General features: G+C 65.2%; 1 protein-coding gene across 3 annotated transcripts in view; it reads right to left on the reverse strand.

The window, feature by feature from the left end:
* Positions 1–2821: 2821 nt before the first annotated feature.
* RPS6KA2 (ribosomal protein S6 kinase A2) overlaps positions 2822–17079 on the reverse strand; it is a 144777-nt gene continuing 130519 nt past the window's right edge. For all 3 annotated transcript variants that reach the window (XM_028503998.2, XM_036024969.1, XM_028503999.2), the window contains 7 exons: positions 13783–13872; positions 12403–12561; positions 10513–10674; positions 9442–9518; positions 7868–7985; positions 6815–6955; positions 2822–5586 (listed from right to left, as the gene is read on the reverse strand). In XM_028503998.2, the coding sequence (XP_028359799.1) occupies positions 5461–5586; positions 6815–6955; positions 7868–7985; positions 9442–9518; positions 10513–10674; positions 12403–12561; positions 13783–13872 (873 nt within the window). In that variant the 3' untranslated portion in view covers positions 2822–5460. The remainder of the gene's footprint in view (positions 5587–6814; positions 6956–7867; positions 7986–9441; positions 9519–10512; positions 10675–12402; positions 12562–13782; positions 13873–17079) is intronic.

A 17079-nucleotide genomic window follows, 5' to 3' on the forward strand; every position in this document is an offset into this window, starting at 1 on the left:
GAGCCCCTGGGTTCCCAATGTCCCATTTCCGTCCGTCCCTGTGTGGAGAAGGCCCAACTTGGCCTTCATCGGGGCCAGAAATAGGACCAGCGTTCAGACATTCCGTGCCACGCCAAGGCTGGCCCAGTCCGGCCTTTCTCGCCATCCGGCCAGCCAGCTCAGCTTGTTTTTCCGGCTGCGCCTCCCCTGGGGCTGTGTTTGGAGTCCGTGGGGCTGCTGGGCCGCAGGCAGCTGCTGTCTCCACGTGGCTGCCATGGAGAGAACGCATGGAGGGGGAACAGGGTGAGCACGTGTTACCCGTGAGAGAGAGAGAGAGGAGGGGCGACATCCTTTTAGACTCAGGTTACACTGCCTCGGGCTTGGGATGGACCAGGAGCTTTTTCAGAGTAACCAGTCAGCTTCCCAAGCGTTTGCAGGCTGCGCATGGGTCCGCCTCCTAGCCAATCGATTGCCTAGATCTTCCAGGGTGGTGTCTCTTATCCAGTCCAGCCCTTTGCCTGGGCTGGACTGGACGGTGTCTGTGGCCGCCGTCTTGGCTCCTACTGCCCATGTGCAGAACACCCCCTTTATCATTCTGTCCCCCCCCCAGGGATCTGTGGGGGACAGACCGGTGGAGGTGCCCTGGGGACTGTGTGAAGCTGTAACTTCCCAGCAAAGCAAGGAGGCGCGTGCGTCCCAGCTTCTCGGGCATCGTAACGTCTGATTCCCTTGCTCCCTTCCTTCATTGGCATCTGGCCCCCACGCCGACGCCGCGGTCGCAGTTCGGCCGGGGAAACAGGTGGAGAGGGCACGGGAGTGGGTGCCGGGTCCTGCTGGGTGCCGGAGGGAGACCTGCGGGCTGCGGAGACAGCGCACAGCTTCACCGGGGTGGGCGGCTGCGCTTTGGGTGGGAGCCCCCCCCCCATAAGAGCAAGCCCCCACGAGGCCGGGGAGGGCAGCAGAGCAGACCAGGGCCCCCACCCCCGACAAGAAACAGCTGGGAGTCCATGTGAGGGGCCCGCTGGCCCCCACAGCGCCCTCCCTGCGGCCTCGGGGACCTTCTCCCTGAGGACCTGACACTCCGCACACACGTGGCTCCTGCTGGCAGTGACAGCAGCGGGCAACCCGATGCCGTGGACACCGTGAGCACAGGGCACTGTTTCTGAGCCAGGAGCGCACGGCTACGGAGGCACACTGGGCTGAGTGCCCGTGTGGTTTCCAGTTCACTGGTTCTGCCCTCCCCGCCCCCAACCCCGTGTGACGGTGTGTGGGGGGGCCTCGGGCAGGCGGGTAGGTTGGGACAAGGTCACGAGGATGGACGGACACCGTGTAAGAACAGGCCAGAGCCGGCTGGGAGCCCAGGAACGGGGAGGCAGGTCCAGGTGCACACACTGCCAGCACCTGATCTTGGCCTTGCAGCCCCACAACTGCCAGAGATAAACGTCTGCCGTTCCGGGGCCCCGGGCTCAGGTGTTCGGTTGCGTGGCCTGATTGGTGCAGCTGGGCCAGGTGGTTTCCCTCCCTCTCTCCCTCCCTCCCCTCCTCCCTCTAAAAATAAATAAATGAGTTAACAGACCAGCAGACGGATTCCGGACCTAATGTCTCACCACCGTCTCCGGAGCAGTTTCCTGAGTCGGTGACACACAACCAAAAAGCCTTTTTAAATCAAGTTTTCCCTTGCAGGCCTGTCGTAGGCAGGGTTTTGTCTAGTAAAGGCATGTATTAGGTAACTTTCTGCCCCTTGTGAAGGGGTGTCTTAAGGAGACATTTAAGACTTTCTCCTGGGTGTGAGGGAAACCAGCGTTGCTACAGAACGAACCCAAACTCAGACAAACGGGAGGTTTTCACTGTGCAGGTCCGGGGCGGGCCGGTTGATGCCTCTCAACGCTCTTCTGTGTGTTGATAAAGAGGGAAGGCCCCTGGGAGAGCACCAGGGCGGGGCACCTGGGAGGGGGAGGGGAAGGGAGGGGCGGGGGAGGGGCGGGAAGGCGAGCACCAGCACCCGCGGGTTCCAGGTGCAGGTAGTTGCTGGTTCCTTCCTGCAGGTTCCAAGTGCAGGAAGTTGCCCATTGCCCCCTAGTGGTGAATTGCGACAAGTGCAAACAGGTGGAGCGCCAGTTCCCGAGGAATCACGTGGCCGACCTCCCAAGGTCAACAAGGGCATCTCACCTCCCCCCGCCCCCCCACCCCAAAGCCCTGGCGGGGATCTCATAGGCCACTGGCGAACGTGGGCTCCGAGTCCGGGTGCAGAACCTTATCTACTCATCACTCGCGACAGTCAGCCGTTTGGGCCGGGCGCCCCTGCCGCTGGGGACCGGGACAGGACACTCCCGCGGGCAGGGCTGTCCCGGGGGGCGCCCCGGAACCAGTCCCGCTGCCACGTCTGCCTCGCTGAGTGCCGGGCGATGCGGGGAGCAGCGCGGGCCGCGCAAGGGTTCGCGGCCCAGCGCCTGAGCCGGATGCCAAGGGTCGGGGCACTGCGTCCGCGGTGACTGTGAGACTCTCGCGACCAGAACTGCTCTCCCTGCCGGCCCAGCACCCGCTTGCTGGCCCCGTGGGGGCTTTGACGCGTCTGGGTTGTGCCGCCACGCCCTCCCCGTGTCTCTGTGCCCTCTGAGTGCACTTGCGCATGCACGTGTGCGCGCACACACACGCACGCACCCCCCCCCCCGCAGGGCTCTCAGTGCAGAATCGGCAGCGATGGGCCCACCTGTCCCACGCGGTCAGTCACCCAACCAACCGCGGGGTGACAGCCCCCCAAAGACCGCGGGGCGGGGCTTCCTTGCAGGGCATTATGGGAACCGAGGCAGAAAGCCCAAGACGCGAGGCGAGAAAAGTATTCCACTTCATAAAACCCGTGTTTATTTAAAAAACCTATTCAGAAAGTCTGGAAAGCGTAATAAATACCTGTACAGGGGCCGCCCGTCGCGAACACGAACCGGAAGCGCGAGCAGAGGGGCCGGCGAGCGGAAGCGGCGTGTAAACAAAGTGCGAGGCCGGGGTGACGGGGTGCGGGAGAAAGCGCGCGCCCCGCCCGCCGCCGCTGCCGCCAGCCCCCGTGCGCGAGTCCCCCCCCTTCCCACACGTGGTCTCCTGAGCTCGGGAGGCCTCCCGCAGTCACCACCGTCTGTTCCTCCCCGTTCGGGTGCCGCTCCTTGCTAGGGTCTTTGTCACTCTGAGGTGGGGGCCACCAGCATGGGGGAGGGAGCAGAGGCAGTGCCATCGGTCACCCGGTGCCGCAGAGACCCGGGAAGGACAGGGCCGTCTTGCCCACGGCCTTGGGGACAGGGTTCAAAGAACAGCGCTGAGAACTGACACTGAGAACCGTCACCGCTTAGAAGGCGAACGGCCTTCCGAACATGGATACACAGGATGCCCGTCCCCCGCCACACCGCAGGACAGGAGGGACACCGGCCCTTGCCCAGTGTGGCTGGAGGTGGCCCCTGTGAAGACCCTCACACCCGTGGGGAGAGCCAGATTCTCTCAAACTGGGGGTCGCCGGGGCAGGGTGACACCCCAGAGGTGTCGTGCAGGGTCTGTGTCTTGGCGAGCCGCAGGCTTTGCTCTGAGCGAATCCTAAGGTTTCCCGCCCCAGGGCTGTGGGCAGGGCTGGGTGACCTCCTGTCACCTGTACACGATCTGATGGTGCCGTTCCCGGAGCTAGGGGAGCTGGCCCCGGCACGGTGGAGACACCCAGCGCCCTGTCGTTCCCGCCGGACGGAGAGGCCGCTGGACGCCCCGGGTGCCTCTGGGAAGGCGGGTTTCCCGCCAGCGTCTCCCTTCTCTAGGTTGCCTTTCTCGCCTCGCTGTGCACGGAGGTGGGGGCACAGTGGTTCACAGACTCCACGGGGCAGGGCAGGGCTGTGTGGGGGTGAGGGCACAGGCCCACCAGGCCTCAGGGTCATGGGCAGGGGTGGGGGTGCCATCTCCCGGGTCCGGCCGTGCAGGCTGTCCACCGCAGGAGCTCGTGAGCCCCTTTGGAGCCGAGAGCTCAGACATCAGGCCACACTCACCGCACAGCGGAGACAGTTGGGGGCTGGGCCGTCACAGCGGGGATGACAGTGGGGACACACCTGCCGCCCGCCGCCCCCTCGGGACGCTCAGCCCTGGGTCCCTCCGTCCGAGCTCAGGGACAAGCCTCGTGCGGACAGGCCGGGCCGAGGGCCCAGCAGGCAGCTGGGGGCCGAGCGGCACACGAGATGCAAAGACTCGGGTGGCCTCTGGGTGGGGAGACCCTGGGGCCTGTGGGCACTGCAGCTGTCCCTGCTCTGATCCGCAACGCCAGTCGGGCCTGAGCAAGACCCCTGGGGTGGGGTGGGTGTCGTCGCAGCCTCGGGGACCCCTGGCAAACGCCTACCAGGGCTGTGCAGGAGGAACCCGGGGCCGAGTCTGTCCCCACCTTCCGTGTCCTGAGGTGCTGTGATGAAAGATGCCGTGTGTACTAGTTCGGCTCCCGTTCCAGGTCTGAGAGCCTCCGACCCAGCTAGGGAGTCCTTTCCAGGAGGCAGCATGCGTGTGTCTGTGTGTGAGAACGAGCAGAGGCCGAGGGACACGAGAAACACGGGAATATTGTCTTTGTAGCAGGAGCCTGGCTGTGACCCCCGGCGCTCCCGCAGCCCTGCCCGAGCCCACAGGGACAGACAGACGGATGGGTGGCGAGTGGCGGTCCTCCCGCAGGCCGACTAGGACACACGTGCTCATTCCTGCAGACCCACGCAGGCAGCGGCTGAGCTGGTGGCGGTTTGGTTCAGCAGCAGCACACACCTGGCTGGCAGTAGCACACCTCGCCTGTGCGCACACCCAGGGTCACGTAGACGGTCACGGAAGGCCCGTGCAGGCGGGTCCATGCGACAGAAACACGCAACAGCACAGCCCAGCTTCCGCAAATGGTGCCACCTCCCTGTCGCCAGAGCTTCCAGCTCCCCACCCCCGGCCCCTCCTGTCCCCTTGGGGAGACACTGGGGACTGAGCTCGGGGTCCCGGTGGGCACAGGCTCCCGTGGGCGGTGGGCGGAGCAAGGCGAGCAGACCCAGAGCCATCGAGGGCAGGCCCGCGCCAGGGGCAGCGCGATGAAGGCTCTTTGGGTGGTCTTCGGGGGGCCGGGCCCTGCTCTGGCGCCCTGTGCCCGCTCTGACGCTCTCCAGCTGCGGCCCCCGGGGGGGGGGGCCTCGAAGCCTCCTACACACGACTGGGACCCCGTGTCGCATTTCCGACCAGGTGACTGGCTTTCTCTTTGGGAAAAGTCTGTCCGCACGAGCGGGGGCTGTGGCGGTGCACGGAGCCGGCAGGAACCCCGGTGTCACCGGCGTGGTGGCTGCGGGGAAGGAGGTGGGAAGGCGGGCAGAGCGAGGCGGCACCGGGAGGTCGCTGTCCGGACCCCCTGGGCTGAACGAGGAAGTGGGGCCGAGTGCAGGCCCCGTGGTTGCTGTGGCGACGCCTGCGGTGCCGGTGCCGGGGCTGAGGGCGGTGCGGGTCCTGGCGCTACAACCGCGTGGACGTGAGTCTCTTCATGCCTCTGCGCTGGGCCAGGCCGGACGACAGCACGGGCTCCAGCCGCGGGGCCTGGGGCGTCCTGTTGAGCGCAAAGTAGGTGGCGGCCATCGCGCCCTGCAAGACAAGGGGGGGCCCGGTGACCGCACTGCCACCGCCCAGCTGGGCGCCGGCGGCCACGGCCTCTCAGGCGTCGTTCTCTCCCACGTGTGGGGGTGGGGGTGGGGGTGAGGCCCCTGTGACCACGAGTGTGGTGCGTGAGCCCAGGCAGGGCCTCACCCCTGTGCCCGCCTGACACCCCTGCCGGCCCTGACCCCTGCCCCGGGCAAGGTCAAGCCCCCCACTTCCTCCGGCTGGGCGGCGTCTGTCCTGGGCCCGCTGGGTCTGCACACACACACTCCCCCCTGCCACCCACCAGGGTCTGGCCCCCGCCACTTGGCCACGGCCGAGGAGCTGGACTGGCCTGGGAAACGGTGGCAGGCCCGAATCCTCAGGGCAGACCGCTGCTAACCCGGGAGCTCCAAGCCCCGCACGTACCCACAAAGGCTGGGGCCGCCCCCACTTCTCTGAGGAGGGCTCTGCCCCCCGCCCCCCACCCCGCCCTGTGAGGCTGCTGCTCGGATGGAGGCCCCTGTGGAGTGGCACCCTGGTGTGCTCTGTGCCCCATTTCTGAGTGTGGGGGGACGGGGTCTCACAGACTGCTGAGAGGGGTGCCCCAGCAAGCCCTGGTGGCGGAGCAGAGAGAAGGTGGCACCTGTCCGTCGCTGTGCACGGGAGGGAGGGGGCGTGGCCTCAGACGGAGGTCTAGTAGCTCCTCCGGTGGGTGACCTGCACAGCCGGACCCAGAAGACTGCACCCACTCCTGCCCGGGACCCTGAGACCTGGCGGGCCTGCGGCCTTGGCCCTCCTCCAGGCACAGAGCCGAGGGTGGCCACCTAGCCGGGGGCCCGTGCTGCAGTGTCTGTCCCCCGTCTGGCGCACACAAGCGGGTGCCCTGTGTCGTGACGGAGGGGACCGGGAGCCGCACGGCCCCAAGACCCTCCCTGCACCTCCCCGGCTCTGCCTGTGTCCCCCTTTGTCCGTGTTCCTCTCCCTGCCTCGCTGTCATGTGCACACATACACGCACACACACGCACACACGTGGAACCTGTCAGCCACGTTAGCAGGTGGTGTGCCCACTCAGAGAGCTGCGTGGGCCCGCGTGAGAGTGATGGGTGAGGTGGGGGAGCCTGCCCGTGCGCCGGGGGCCCCTCCCTGCACACTGCGATTCTCGGGTCCATGGGGGGGCCTCACGGGGCCTCTCCTGGGCTCCCCGCCCCTTTGCCCCCCGGACCCGTGTGAGCACCTTCACCAGGTGGACATCCTGCCTGCTGCTGAGCTGGCTCTGGGACAGGTGCTCGCGGTTCACGATCCAGGGGTGTTTCAGGACCTGCACTGCCGTCAGGCGCTGCTGGGGGTCCACGTGCAGCATCCTGGAGACCACGTCCTGTGGGGAGGGTCAAGGGTCAGGGCCAGAGAGAAAGCGGGCGGTCTGGGCTGTCCCAGAGCCCTGAGCAGACAGACGCCCCCCTCCCTCGGCCGCTCGCCGCGCTTCCCCGAGTCTCTGCGTTTCGGGTCCAGTGCTGCTCTTCAGGCCCACCAGCACGTGGCTGGCGGCTATGTTCTAACCCTGAAATGTTTACATTGTGTTGAAGATGTCATGTCTGAAGAGAAACCGCGTGTGGAGATGTTGAATGGTGCTGTGTGTGAGCTGCTGAAATACTGCTCCGTGGGGATGACACCCCCCAGCGGCGAAGCAGGGCTAACCCCACGGACAGCGGCCGGTTCCCCATGACGTGCGCAGCCGCATCTTCGCGAGGACCCCCCACCGACATCTGCGACCAACGGTCACTGACCACGGGACAGTCGGACGATCCGTCACCGTCCCGGATGTGCCACGGCCCCATCTGGTGGGCAGAGTCCCCGAGGAACCAGGAACTCTGCCAGTGGGTGGCCTTTGTGCTAGAGCTGCCGCCTCGACTCCCCCCTGCGCCTGCGCCTACTGAGTGGATTCTCCCCGCGCCTGCAGCCTGAGCCTCCCGGGTGGATTTTGGGCTCACCATGCTCCACGACCACATGAGCTAATTTCTTAAAAACAAACGCCTCTCTCTGTCTCTGTCTCTCTGAGTATGCATGTACATCTTATTGGTTCTGACACACCAAGCCCGTAGGAAATGTGAACAGCGCTGTAAAATATTTATGCATCTATATATCCTTTAGCTGAGCAGCTTTAGAAAAACCCACGGCGGTGCAGCATCTGTGTCGTTCGCACGAACGGTGTCCTCCGGCTCTGTCAGGGACGGAGCAGCTGTGGCAGGGTCTGTACACCCGAGGGGGCGCCCGGGCGGCGCGGGCTCACCTTGGCCGCGTCGGAGACGAAGTCCCAGTTCCCCCCGGAGAGCGCGTACTTCCCGCTGCTGATCCGCGCCAGGATCTCCTCGGGGGTGTCGTCCGGGCCGTTTGCAAAGGGGGTGAATCTGCGTGAGGAGAGGATTTATGGAAACGAGCTTCTGTTTTAACCCTCAAATAAAGCCCACGACAGAATGCAGCCACTCTGCCACTACAAACGGCTTTTTCCTCCCCGTGATGCTCCAGAACTGGGACTGGTGGTGACGCACGACTTATTCTCAATGCTGCGTCCGTTTCCCTTACGTGGTCAAGGCTCGGGGTCAACGGGGCAAGTGACAAGGGCCCCCTGAGCCCTGGAGAAGCTTCTCCGCACCACGCCTGGCTTCCCCAGTGACCGTGTGTCGGAGTGGTGCACCTGGTGATTCGGTTTCCATGGTGACGACACAATGTGATGGGTGAGGGCCTGAGACGCTGAGTCAGGGAGGCCCCCAGCCGGTCTGCTACCACCCCTGGGTTCTCTGACAAGCTGGTTTTTGAGCTTCAGTTGCAAAATGGGTGGAAGCACGTGCTCCCAGGGACCTTAGCAGCGCCACACATGACACTGAGCAGGGGCGTGCACGGTGCTTGGTGCACGGAGAGGGCGTGCGAGCTGTTCATTCTGCCACCCCCAAGTGTGACCCAGCCCACAACACGGGGGCTGGGTACACGCCTCCCTAGAGTGGAGTCCCGTGTGGTTCTCACACCAAGGCTGTGATCTCGGTTTCGTGGACAGCCACACGGCGGCGGCACAGCCGTGACATCAGGACCTCGGGGCTGCTCCCCTTTCTCCGTCGGCACTAATCACCAACTTGTTACGGAACGCTTGTTAGGGCCACAGAAAGTGCAGCCTATTCCCGTCCAGTTTTGTGAGGGCTCGAGGTCCACGCTGCTGCCTCAGGAGATGGCGCTGGGTGACCCTCCCCCGAGTACTCGATAGACTGGGGCGACGTCGGGAACCAGGGGTTTGTCGCGTTCTTGACCCTCTCAGGGGAGGAGCCTCAGCCCTCATGTGTGAGTCCCCCCATTCACAGGGAGGGGAGCCAGGCCAGCGGGGTCAGGGGTCAGCCAGGGGGCTGAGCTCGCAGGAAGGCATGGCCGCTCCCTCTAACGCCAGGGCCTCGTCCCAGGAAACTGGCCCACGCACGCCTGAAGGCCGCAGCGCCGTGAGCGGCTGGCTTCCTCAAGACACTGTTTGACCATGACCTTTCATGGGCTGGGTGCTCCTTGGCTCAAGACAATGACTTTAAGGAGCGAATGCCTGGACCTTTTCAGGGAGTGGCCCCGCCCGGGCAGTGGCGAGGGGGTGGCCTCGAGGCCAGAGGCCGGGATGCTCTGTGGGTGGGGCTGAGGCTGGCAGCCCCCGGTGCCTAGTTTGGAGATGCCCTCAAGAAAACACCTGGCCACGTTCCCTGCCCTGTTCGCAGGTGTCCTGAAGGGGGCGTGAAGTCTGCAGGTGTGCCCACACCCGAGCCCCGGGGACAGGTGGCCCGCCCCTTGGGGACAGCGTGGGCACAAAGGCCCCCCCCCGGGGAGGGCGTGCCTTACCCCGCCAGCATGGTGTACAGCAGGACGCCCAGGCTCCAGATGTCGCACGCCGCGTCATAGCCTTGCCGCTTCAGCACCTGCAGCGGAGGGCGGGGGGCAAGTGAGCGCTCGGCGAAGGCAACTCAGGTTCACGGCGAGTCGGTCCGATGGGACGACGGTCCCGGCAGGGTGCGGACGGGGCGGGCAGGACCCCCGAGAACCAGCCCCTGGGAGCCAGAGCTCCTGCTGGGCACCGGACAGACAGACAGACTGAGGAGGAAGCTGTTCGTTCTTAAGGCAGGAGAAGTTTTCATTATGAAAAATAGGCCCAGCGTAAATCGACTATCTTAACCATTTGAAAAAGTTCCATTGATTATAGAGAGAGAGGAGCGGTGGGGAGAAGGTGGGGGGGAGGGAGCGGGAAACATGGAATTGTCGTCCCACTGATTTTGCACTCGTTGGTTGATTCTCGTCTGTGCCCTGACCGGGATCGAACCCACAACCTCGGAGCATCAGGACGGCGCTCTAACCCACTGGGCAACCCGGCCAGGGTTAACCGTTTTTAAGAGTGGCGTTAAGCACATTCGCACTGCTGTGCAGCCGTCACTGCCACCATCTCCCGAGCTGCTTCACCTTCCCAGACTGACACTCTGTCCCCACTGGACACTCCTGCGCCCTCCCCCTGCCCGGTCCCTGGCGCCCGCCACGCCCCCACTCTCTGTCTGTGTGAATCTGGCCGCTGCAGACCTCAGCCAGCACTGGGGCGAATCTCACTTCACCCCTTGTCTTCAAGGCACACTCGAACTGTAGCTCGGGGCAGGCCCGCCCTCCTTTTTGGGGCTGAGTCATACAGGATAAGCCACACTGTGTTCGTCCTGTCAGCCGTTAACGCACAGGTGGGCAGCTTCCACCTCCTGGCCACTGTGAGTAATGCCGCTGTGACCACGGCAGACGGGGATCAAATAAAAGTTGTGTGTGAGCAAGGTCGGAGGCCGATCCTTCTCTGACGCATTTCTGTTCTCGAAGGCGCCTGCCGACCTGAACCCCGGTTCCGCCAGGCGCCGTCTCCCGCGGGCTCCGAGCCCTCCCTACCTCCGGGGCGACGAAGTTGGCCGTGTAGCAGGGCGTCATCAGCAGCCCGTTCTCGGCGCGCAGCTGCTTGGCGAAGCCGAAGTCGCAGATCCGGATGGACTCGGGGTTCCCAGACTCGTCCACGTACAGTATGTTGCTGGGCTTCAGGTCTCGGTGGACTACCTGGTGGAAAGGCAGCAGGGGTCTGCCTGACCTGGGGGGCAGCACGGAGGGAGGGGCAGGAGGGAGCCAGCGGGCCAGGAAGGTGGGGTTTCCGTGGGAACCCTGTGTGTCTCCAGGGCACATCCCACAGCACAGGCAGGTCAGCCCGGAGGCTCTGCTTAGAGCCCCCCCATGCTCAGATCCGGTCAGAGGGGCTGGGTGGACCCCTCTGACCGTGAGGGGACATTTGAACGGAAAAGTACGCTGGCAGCTACACAGCTGCGCGAGCGGCTGGGGGCCAGCGGACAGAAGGGACTGGGGCTGCTCTGGCAGCACAGGTGGGACCATCTGAAACAGCAAGCACGTGCCTCGGGCCCGCGGGCCGCAGGGTAGGCGTCGGTGCACCTGTGAGGAGGGACGCCGAGCCGAGATGTGGGCACAGAAGCCTGGAGCGCGCCCTGAGCCCCGAGCTGTGGGACCGGCCGCCACAGCCGTGTTGGACGCAGGGCAGCGGCACCTCAAGCAACACCACTACGTAGGGCACGGGGCGGCGTCTCCTGAGCGGGACCGAGACTGACTGCAGGGCCACCTGTGGGGAGAGCTCGGGGCCTGAGCATCTCCTCGTCCTGTGACAACCCAGGGAGAGGACACGGCGGGGGGGGGGGGGGGGGGCGCGCAGAGTTAAAGGGACCCACACGGGCAGCCGGTGTGGTTCGCAGAGGCCCCGGAGGAGGGGAGGAGAGACCGTGTGTCCACTTCCAGGTCCTGCCGCGGTCAACCACAGCCAACCTGCACATTCCACCAGGGCAGGCTGACCACAGTGACCACCCAGAAGGACCCACTGTGGGTCCTGGCAGAATCCCCTCCTGCTCAGGGGGACTGACCACACGCACACGGCTGGTCAGAGAAGGATGCCTGCCTCCGGGGATGTGCCCAGAACCCGGAGAGTGGGGGCTGGTGAGGAGGAGGGGCCAGGCCCCCTGGGGAGGCCGCGTCTGGGGCTGAGAGTGTGGGGTGGGGGGCAGTGTCTGGGGGAACCGCTGGCACTCGCTCGTGTGCGGCTGGGGGCGAACATTCAAGCCGTCCTCGCCCTGGTGACAGTCTGTGACGCTGGGCCACCAGAGGTTAGGACTTCGAAGGGGCGGGGGGTGGGAGGTGGGGCTGAGGGCAGTGCCTGGACCGTGGTGGGGGCTGTGGGGGCCTCAGCGTTACTCCCACTTACATAAAATGATTTTATTTACTTACTCGTAGAGAGAGGAAATGGGGGAGGGGGGGAAAGAGAGGAAGAGAAACATCGAGGTGTGGTTGCCTCTCGAACTCTGGCCAACCGGGGACCGAACCCACACCCCAGGCCTGTGCCCTGACCGGGAATCAACCCATGACCTTTCGCTTTGCAAGACAACGCCCCGCCCACGCAGCCACACCGCTCAGGTGTGCTGTGGTCACTTTTATCTAGTGTCACTTTGCGTTGGTTAAAAAAAATTTCAAGTTTAAATAGGGCGAGTGAAGGGAATTCTAACATTTCCCTTTACCGAGCCTACGTTGTTTCTGTAAGTGATCCAGGTACATTCACCTTCCTCCCTTGGCCCCTTGCGCCCCGCGTGCGCCCGTGACGTCAGACACAGAGCGACTGGGAGGCCGGAGGAAGCCGCAGACGCCCCAGGTCCGCGGCCCGCTGGGCTGCGCCCGTCCGCCCGCGCCACGCCCCCTGCACCGCCCCGCCCCCCACGCCCCGCCCCGCGGGCTCACCCCCTGCGAGTGCAGGTAGTCCATGGTCTTGCTGATGGTGCACAGCACGTCGCTGGCCTCCCGCTCCGAGAAGCACCTCTGCCGCAGGATGCGGTCCAGCAGCTCCCCGCCGCGCATCAGCTCCGTCACCAGGTACACGAACTTCCCGTCGTCGTAGACCTGGGGCCGGGAGGGGGCGCGCATGCGTCGTTGCTGCTGCGCAGTCACCCACGCTGCCGCCCGGTGCCCCCCCCGGGGGGGCGGGGAGAGGAGCGGCCGCAGAGGGCGCCGTCCCAGGAAGTGAAAGACTGTACACAGTAGGCACGTGCGAGTGGCCAGCCCGGTCCCACTAGACACGGCTCTTGGACGAAACCAGCGTCCACACCCGCAGCTGGGCAGGGACTTGGACACTGAGGTTCCTGCTGAAAGGAGCCCCGGCCCTGCCCACGGCCCGAGGCCGACTCGTGGGGACTGAAACTGGGCGTTTGCACGGCCCCTAGGGCAGCGTGGTGCACACCCTCAGTGCACCTAGCACCCAGGGGCGCTTGCACCCCAGCAGGTTCTGACCCTGCAGGTGGAGGGGGTGGGCCTGGCCCTGCGTTTCTGACACACCCAGGGGCCCTCTCCACCTCGGGCAAGACTCGGAACAGCCAGACCCCAGGGTCCAGGCAGGGCGGGCGGCAGAGCCAGGGCAACTGTAGCATGGGGGGTGGAGCTTGTCTTTCAGCAAAGGGATGATAGAAAAGGAGGTTTTCGTCACACTAATTGTAATGCTCCGGCTGTCCCTGTGTCACACTGTGTGTGTGACAGGCACACCCAGGTCCTGCTGCATGGGCCCCCGGCACCGAGGAGAACCTGGAGGAAATGGAGTAAAACTCCAAAATAGGATTCCACTTGAGCTTCCAGACCAGTGAGTTTTCAAAACAGGCCACTAAAGCCACTAGTGTGGGCTGGAGAGGAGGGAACTCTGCCGTGGGCCCCGACACCCCAGCCCGGGGACCTTCACGGATTGCTGGGGGCACCCCCTGTCCCCCACCCCCCCAGGGGCTCAAATGTGGCTGGTTCCTGCCCACTCCGCCCTGGGGGAGGGGCCGCTAACAACCCACAGGGAAGGGAAGGGGGCTGAGCCCCCACCTGGCCCGCCACACCCTCCTGTTTGTCACAGTAGCAATGACAGTGGGAAGCGCACATTTGGGCTGGAATTCACACCAACTATCTTCCCCCCTTTCCGGTCATGTGACCTGGGAGCTGGGGGTGGGAGGTGTAAGCAATGGGCAGGTCAGGCGGAGCCCGGAAGGGCGAGCGGCAGATGCAGGCCTGGGCGCGAGCTGGATGCCACGCCCGGTCACCGAGCCCCACGGAAAGCCAGCCTGCCGGCGCTGCACCAGGGAGGCCACTCACGTCTTTGAGGGTGATGACGTTGGGGTGCTGGCCGTACCGCAGCAGGATCTCGATCTCTTCCGAGGGGTCTCTCTTGCTCTTGTCGATGATCTGAAACAGACGGGGGGCCAGTGGGCGAAAGACCACCGGAGGACTGTGGCCTGGGTCCCGTCTGCCCCTCCTCCCGCCAGCTCCCCCCCTCCCCCGAGGTAACTCACAGCCGCCTAGAAATCCAGGGCGACCCCCCTCCCAAAGCTGGCACAGAGCAACAGTTACAGAAGGACACCACCCCTGTTGAGGTGTTCCAGGGCTGGCTGCAGAGGGGGTCTGTGGGCGCCCCCAAGCACGACAGGCTGTGGGTTTGGGGGCCCGTGTGCCCGTTCACCGCGTCCAGAACGAGGCTCCAGCTGCTGTGTCTGGCCGCACACCAGCTGCACAGCATAGTCGAGTGCGGGGTTCTCGCCCAGAGCCGCGGGGTGGGCGCCTGCGGGGTCCCTCTGTGGCTGCGACCTGCGCACTCGGGTGCTTCTGTCCATCCTCCGCCTCCCCCTCCCCCTCCCCCTCCGGCGCCGCGCCCCGTCAGAGGGCAGGCACAGCCCTCATGCCCCCTGCGGGCAGATGGCTCCACCGCAGACCATCCCACCTGCCTTGGGGCAGGGAGCCCGCTGTGGGTGTGCTGGGGGTGGGGGGGACCAGCCCCTTCGTGCGAGAGCTGCTCTCAGAATGGGAGAGCGGTCGGGCTGTTCCCCTTGTCAGCCACCCCCCCACCCCCGACTTAAAAGCGTTCGCAGTTGGGGGGCCTGCTTCCTCTGTCGTGTCAGTGACCCTCCTCATAAAGCTCCGTCTCTCTCTCTAGGTGAGCACAGTGCCGGGCAGCCCCTGCCCCGCGGTGGGGGCTCTGCCCCGTGGCCTGTCCTCCCCACCCGGCGCCGATACGAGGAACCCCACGGGGATGGCTCTTCTCTCCCACCCCGCTGACAGCCCACCGCCGAGCCCAGGGGCGGCGGCGCCCAGGACTGTGGGCAGGACGACACCCGTGACGGACAGGAGACACACCACCGGTCTCCTCTTGCTGCTTGCACTTCCTCCCACTGAGGTCCCAGCTGCGACCCGGGGACCCAGTCAGTTACTGACACCAGCCAGCAGGTGGCGCATCGCCCTCGCGGACGCGGTCTCCTAGGACTCGCCCAGTGGGGGAGGGGCTCCTGGACGTCCGGCGCACCTGCGGCTGGGGGGCTGGGCGCCTGCAGGAGGGCAGGCTGGCCAAGGGGGGGCCTCCGATGGCCTCTGCCGTGGCTCCCTGCTGGGCCACCCAGCCTCCCTGGGCTGGGGTCTTCTCTTTGAAACTTGAGGTTAAGAAGGCAGGGTCTGGCACAAACAACACCCCCTTTTTATCACAAAATCATGAGCGTGTCATTCTGTAACATAACAACGTCACACTCAAGCCCACGGTAGGACATTTTAGGTGAAATGTTCCCATTAAAACGATAAATTATCACCCCCGCATCACTACCCTACCAACCACACTCAAGCAGGCCTTACTTCTGTTGGACCCTATCGGTGGATTAAAAAAAGATTTTCTTAATAATAAAATTTCATGATGAAAGAAATGTTTTTGTAGCATAACCTGTTGCATCACCCTCCGAGTGGGTAAACAAGAAACAGGAAGCTTTTTCCGCATGGCCGGGGGCCGGGCGGGTGGGTGGCAGTTAGACTGAGGAGGCTGCTGTGGGGAACGGGGGGGCACCCACGGGCGCTGGGCCCCACCTCCCTCCTGCCCTGCCGCCTCGCCCTGGCAGAACTGACCGCAAGCCAGAGGGCAAGGCAGGGAGGGCACCGTGATGGGGTTCCCCCTCCCCACGGGGAGGGGAAGTGGCTCTGCAGGGCCCTGACCGCTGTCCTGGACGGGACGTCCCCGGGAACCCCAGCCTGCCTCCTGGCCCCCGCCTACCCCCTGGTCTGCTGGTCTGTGCTGATGCGGGTCGGACACAGACGCGGGTCGGACACACGGATGCACGTGCTGTTCAGGCCGTGTTGAGACCCCGAGTTCTGGCAGAGGTGCTGGCCACCCTTCTGCACAAATCTCCGTGGTTTCGCTTTGCTGTGTGTTCAGCAGGGAGGGAGGGCTGTCCGTGGAGGGTGAGGAGGGAGCCCCAGCAGAGACGCCCCAGGGGAGGGGAGGGGAGGGGAGGCGCGGTCACCTGTGCGGGGCGGCACTGTGAGCCCATCCTCGTCCAGACAGGCCAGGAAGAACCGTGTGCTCTGTGGGGTGGGTCCCTCGGGGTTGTCGGTGCTCCGCCTGCCTCGAGTCCGAGCCTGGGCGGACTGCGCTCCCCGTGTCGAGAGCCGCGCCGTTTGGAAGCCCCTCTGCCGCGGCAGGGCCGGGGAGGGAGGAGCTCTCCCTGAGCAAGCTCCGCGCAGGCCCCCCGCCCCCCTGTGCCCCAACAGTAACAATGACGGCCACCGGGAAGGAGTCGCAGGGCACTGCCGGGTGTTGAGCCCCGCCCCACGGGGAAACAGCTTTTTCTCCGGGACGGCCCTAAGAACGCACGTTGTGGGCCCGAGGTCCGGGGGGATGCGCAGCCTCGACACCCACAGGCGAGCCCGGCCCGGCCAGGGGGCGGCCGACACCAGCCGCTGTCCTGGGAGGTGACTCACAGGCCCCCGTCACACACTCGGACTCCCGGTGGCTGACGAGGGGGCAGGAGGGGACCAGGCTTCACCACCGTCACACGCCTTCTCCTCTTCCCTCTGGCCTCCAGTTTCTCCCTCTTCCTCCGCGCCCCTCCCCCTCCGCTGCCCTCTGTCCCGGGACAGCACAGCGGGGCTGGGGCCTTTCGGGTGGACCCAACCGAGACCCGGGTGAGCTCCCTGCCTTGCGAAACGCCCTCCCCCCAGCAGGGATGGGCATTTCCCCTGGCCCGTCAGAGGGATCCGTCTCTCGTGTGAAACAAGGCTGGTGGGGCGTGCTCTCGCTTGCAGGGAGCCACAGACGCCCCCCCTGCACAATTGACTTTAACAAACAACACCCAGAAACAATGCCAAGGTTTCCTGCCAGGAAAGGTGAAAATCTCCACACCAATCAGCTCTCCTTCTAAAAGCAAGCCCCGTCTGTGGGGAGCAGCTGTCTTAATCCCACTGCTTCCTCGGGTGACAAAGTACGCGCACGGCGTGGAAACGAGCACAGGGACGCTAATGTGGTTGCAGACGGTCTGCGGTGGGCGCGAGTTGGGGTCGGGAGTCGGGAGAGACTCCCGGCCTCCTCCGTGGAGTGCCTGGGCCCTGGTGCGTGTCTGGTGCAGAACAGGGGCTGCTGCC

Source organism: Phyllostomus discolor, chromosome 4, assembly GCF_004126475.2.
Source record: "Phyllostomus discolor isolate MPI-MPIP mPhyDis1 chromosome 4, mPhyDis1.pri.v3, whole genome shotgun sequence".
NCBI classification, from domain to species: domain Eukaryota; kingdom Metazoa; phylum Chordata; class Mammalia; order Chiroptera; family Phyllostomidae; genus Phyllostomus; species Phyllostomus discolor.